Source organism: Vigna radiata, unplaced genomic scaffold (genome assembly GCF_000741045.1).
Source record: "Vigna radiata var. radiata cultivar VC1973A unplaced genomic scaffold, Vradiata_ver6 scaffold_504, whole genome shotgun sequence".
Taxonomy (NCBI): domain Eukaryota; kingdom Viridiplantae; phylum Streptophyta; class Magnoliopsida; order Fabales; family Fabaceae; genus Vigna; species Vigna radiata.
Genome location: NW_014541968.1, coordinates 2,907 through 5,699, shown reverse-complemented (window position 1 = coordinate 5,699; position 2,793 = coordinate 2,907). Strand labels below are relative to the sequence as shown.

Below are 2,793 nucleotides of genomic sequence, written 5' to 3'. Positions count from 1 at the left end.
ATATATATATATATATATATATATATATATATATATATATATATTATATATAAAATAAAAGAAGAAACTCAAGAAATAAAATAATTTATGTAAAATAGACATGATGTGACAGAGTAAAATAAAGTTTACAACTTGTAAATAATCACAAAGCAAGGTGGAAGAAAAAGATGATTATAAGCACCTTAAAATTGATGTAGACAAATTGTTTGATGCATCATCAATCTCCATATAGAATGAGAATTTGTGGAGCTTCCTACTTTTCTGGCTTTTGGAGTGTATTTATAAAGTTTCACCATTTTTTCCTTGAACAAATTCCTTACGTATGCTTTATCTACTATAGAAACAACATCACCAATTGTACACTGTACATGAAAGCAAGAAAAACACTATTAACTTCTTGTACATGTTTAAGTGTAAAAAGATAAGAATCAATTCAAACAGTGTACCACAGAAAATTCTTCTTTCTCATAACTTACACACACATATGTGTGTGTGTGAATGACAATATTCTACGTACTATTTTACCGGGGGGATATTTTACGGGAAATATTGCACCATACAACAAACACAACACTTGGAATCCAAAATAGCTATCTTTAAATTTAAAAAGGTCTATGAAATGGAAATGGAAGCCCACACAATAAAAATATTGAAAGAATACCCTAAATTCTAACAATCACAATCATTCTTCTAAATAGAGTAAATTACTTAAATTACCGAAGGTTTTAGTAAATTACACAAACTCCCTTTGCTTTTATTACATTTACAGAAACCTCCCTTTACATAAGAGAAGGGATGGCACGTTTTCAAACAACAAATAAAGGTGACTGTACATGTAGAATAAACAAGGAGTTTTGTAATATAACAAAAATTTAGGAGAGGCTAGTGTAATTAACTCTTGTAATTAACATCTGCGAGCCCTAGTAAAATTACAAGTTTTCTTATTACATTCAATTTTTTACCACCTGGCTCAGGCAAGATTTTTTTATCTCCAAGAAATTGACAACTGAAGAGCTGAAACTTAAAACGTTGTTTTTGCCATGGAGAACTAACTATTAGTATAACTTCATGAGTTCTACAAGACTTTGTGATCACTATTCAGTTGCCGGTCAAAGATGAATATAAATAAAAGAAAGGAGTGCACATGTCCCCCCCCCCCCAACACAAACACACACACATGATTAAACCATGAGTTAACCTTTGTGTCCAGTCACACACATGAAAGAATGCATACAATAATCCAGATACAGAACAGTGTCTGAAGCAAAAAAAGCTTATGACAATTTCTTTGACAACTATCTACATAAACTGTCTGCATCTTTTCTGCTACAACATACTGATTGACACAGGACAATAAGTCTCTCAACCAATTTATAGATAATAAGTAAATCTAATCTAATGAACATTACATAACAAAATCTGTATCAAATGTGGAGTTACAATGAAGCTTAAAACATATTTTGTAAATAATAAAGGATTAATATCAATCATAACTAGGAAATAAAAAACATGGAAGAAAAACGAAAAGAGAGAACACCAACATATACAGAACAGAAAACTCTAACTATATGTTGTGTTAGGCAAGATTTACATTCTATTCATCTATAGTAAATTGCAGAACCATTCCTAATTATTTAAATTTTAGTACCTGCAAACAACCACCATCATCTTTTGTAGATTTAAGGAATACTTCTGATAAATATTTTAACCAGTTCTTTGCAAATGATTTCAGCACATATAAATTGTCTCTTGCAACCTGTTGTGAATAATGAACTTGTTCTTTGGCCATATCCTCACCAATATAACCCTTGTGTTCTAAATCCAAAATATTGTTTTGCTGAATCAGAAGTCGCAAACTAGTGCATATTATTCCACGAATATCAGGTTCTTCTTTCAGCTTACTACGCAAATGTTTCTCTAGATTCATGAAACTTTTAGCAGTGTCTGAAGGATAATTGCAAAATGAAGGCAGCAAAGACCACAACGATTATGCAATTGCATCTGCATTCCTTGATGACACCATCAATCCTTGCTTCTCAAGCTGAAAATGCATAAATAAGTTAACATTGTGATTTAATATAACACTGCACCTTTTTTAGAAAAAATAAATGGATAATGATATTTAGATAACATTTTTTGACAACATTTGAATACCATTTAAGTGTTATTATGTGATTGGTCCATAATATAGTTTATGATTATTATTATTGATTGAGAAATAATTTTGGACCAATCACAAAATGACACGTAGATGATGTTCAAATGTTATATCAAAACAATGTTGTCTAAATATCATTATCCAAAACAAATATACCTTTTGAGACCTTCTCCCTCATACGCTTGATCATAACCAGAATTTCTTCAGTAAAATAATGTAAAGGTGCACCAACAATATAATGTTTTAGAATTGGAAAAAGCCAGACATTTGCATCAGATAAATCTTCACCTTCCAAATTCATAGGTAGAAGGGACAACAGAGTTGCAGGTCCCATTGCTACTAGAGCTGCTCCAAAGCATTAGTGCAGCTGCAATCAAAATTTAAAAATATCAGTAACATCATAGACACACAAAATAAAAAGATGAAACAAGTTCCACAACCCCAAAATCATAATATTGATTAAGGAACCAAGAAAAATTAGTACGCTAAACTTCCTCAAAAATAATTTAACATAAAAAAACTCAATTGTACAGCTTGGAGCAACTACACTCTGTTACCAGTTAAACACATGCATCATGCATCAACAACACTAAATGTCCCCATAGATTACATTCAGCAAGGGATAAGCCGGAGGA

General features: G+C 31.1%; 1 protein-coding gene across 1 annotated transcript; it reads right to left on the bottom strand.

The window, feature by feature from the left end:
- Positions 1-1,395: 1,395 nt before the first annotated feature.
- Positions 1,396-2,492, bottom strand: LOC111240718. Its single transcript, XM_022776268.1, has 3 exons — positions 2,315-2,492; positions 1,649-1,944; positions 1,396-1,419 (listed from the first exon to the last, which is right to left on the bottom strand). Exons 1-3 carry the CDS (start codon positions 2,490-2,492, stop codon positions 1,396-1,398), a joined length of 498 nt encoding a protein of 165 aa, XP_022631989.1.
- Between the last annotated feature and the right edge of the window lie 301 nt (positions 2,493-2,793).

Bases quoted from the DNA above. Each gene is read 5' to 3' on its own strand.
- LOC111240718 (XM_022776268.1), bottom strand. From the start codon at position 2,492: ATGGGACCTGCAACTCTGTTGTCCCTTCTACCTATGAATTTGGAAGGT. The intron at 1,945-2,314 runs GTATATTTGTTT...ATTATCCTTCAG, and splicing joins GAGGGAGAAGGTCTCAAAAG to ACACTGCTAAAAGTTTCATG. The intron at 1,420-1,648 runs GTACTAAAATTT...CATTTGATACAG, and splicing joins ATGATGGTGGTTGTTTGCAG to ATTTTGTTATGTAATGTTCA.